Source organism: Apaloderma vittatum, unplaced genomic scaffold, assembly GCF_000703405.1.
Source record: "Apaloderma vittatum isolate BGI_N311 unplaced genomic scaffold, ASM70340v1 scaffold7640, whole genome shotgun sequence".
Lineage (NCBI taxonomy): Eukaryota > Metazoa > Chordata > Aves > Trogoniformes > Trogonidae > Apaloderma > Apaloderma vittatum.
In genome coordinates, this window is record NW_009695026.1 from 46,917 (window position 1) to 48,112 (window position 1,196).

At 56.8% G+C, this 1,196-nt stretch overlaps 1 protein-coding gene across 1 annotated transcript in view; it reads left to right on the top strand.

Moving 5' to 3' along the window:
* Positions 1–1,196, top strand: part of EXTL3 (exostosin-like glycosyltransferase 3) — a 31,845-nt gene that overhangs the window by 27,607 nt on the left and 3,042 nt on the right. The window contains exon 3 of the mRNA XM_009869610.1: positions 336–480. Coding sequence (XP_009867912.1) covers positions 336–480 — 145 coding nt within the window. The remainder of the gene's footprint in view (positions 1–335; positions 481–1,196) is intronic.

The following is a 1,196-nucleotide window of genomic DNA, read 5'->3' on the forward strand; positions in this document are numbered from 1 at the left end:
TTCCCGTGTCCCGCGGCCAGCCGTGACGGCTGGTCAGTCCCTCCTACTGAAAGCGGGACTTTGGTGCTGTGGAAGGGCATTGAACCGACGTCTCCTGCATGTTAGATATTTCTGTATTTTTATTTTAAAGCAATTTTACAGATGTTTACCCTTTTTTTCCCAAACTACAGTGTACGTTAGCCATTCTTTGGACAAGCAGTTGCCAAATTTCTGTGATGTGTAGGCATCTCCATCACTTTGTGCCCGCCTTGGGAGCCGATGGGCGTTGAGGGCGTGTGTGTGGTGGCTCTCAGCCAGAGCCCTGCCCGTCTCACCGAGAGGTTTTGTGTTTGCAGTGTCTGGAGAGAGGCGAGGGACCGCATCGTTGGCTTCCCAGGGCGCTACCACGCGTGGGACATCCCCCATCAGTCCTGGCTCTACAACTCCAACTACTCGTGCGAGCTCTCGATGGTGCTCACTGGTGCTGCCTTCTTCCACAAGGTGAGATCTCACGGCCACAGAGCCCTGAGCTTTCCCTTCCTTCTCGGAGTAACCAAGGTCCAGGACAGGGATTGTCCCCCTGGACTTGTCATTGGTGAGGCCACATCTCAAACTCTGGGTTCAGTTTTGGGCCTCTCCCGACAAGAAGGAGCTGGAGGGGCTGGAGCGTGTCCCGAGAAGGGCAGCGGAGCTGGGGCAGGGTCTGGAGCCCAAGTGTGCTGAGGAGCGGCTGAGGGCCCTGGGGCTGTTCAGCTGGAGCAGAGGAGGCTGAGGGGAGACCTTGCTCTCGGCAGCTCCCTGGCAGGAGGGGGCAGCCAGGGGGTGTCGGGCTCTGCTCCCGAGGAACAAGCGATAGGATGAGAGGAAACGGCCTCAGGTTGCACCAGGGGAGGTTTAGATTGGATACGAGGAAACATTTCTTCACCAGAAGGGTTCTCAGGCATTGGAAGGGTTTGCCCAGGGGTGGAGTCCCCGTCCCTGGAGGGATTTAGGAGTCGAGCAGACCCAGCGCTCAGGGATCTGGTTTCACAGAATCATCCAGGTTGGAAAAGCCCCTTGGGATCATCGAGTCCAACCATTAACCGTACTCGCAAGTTCACCCCTAAACCAGATCACCCAACACCACATCCCAGCGATGCTTAAACACATCCAGGGATGGCGACTCAACCCCCTCCCTGGGCAGCCTGTTCCAATATCCCACAACTCTTTCCGTGAAG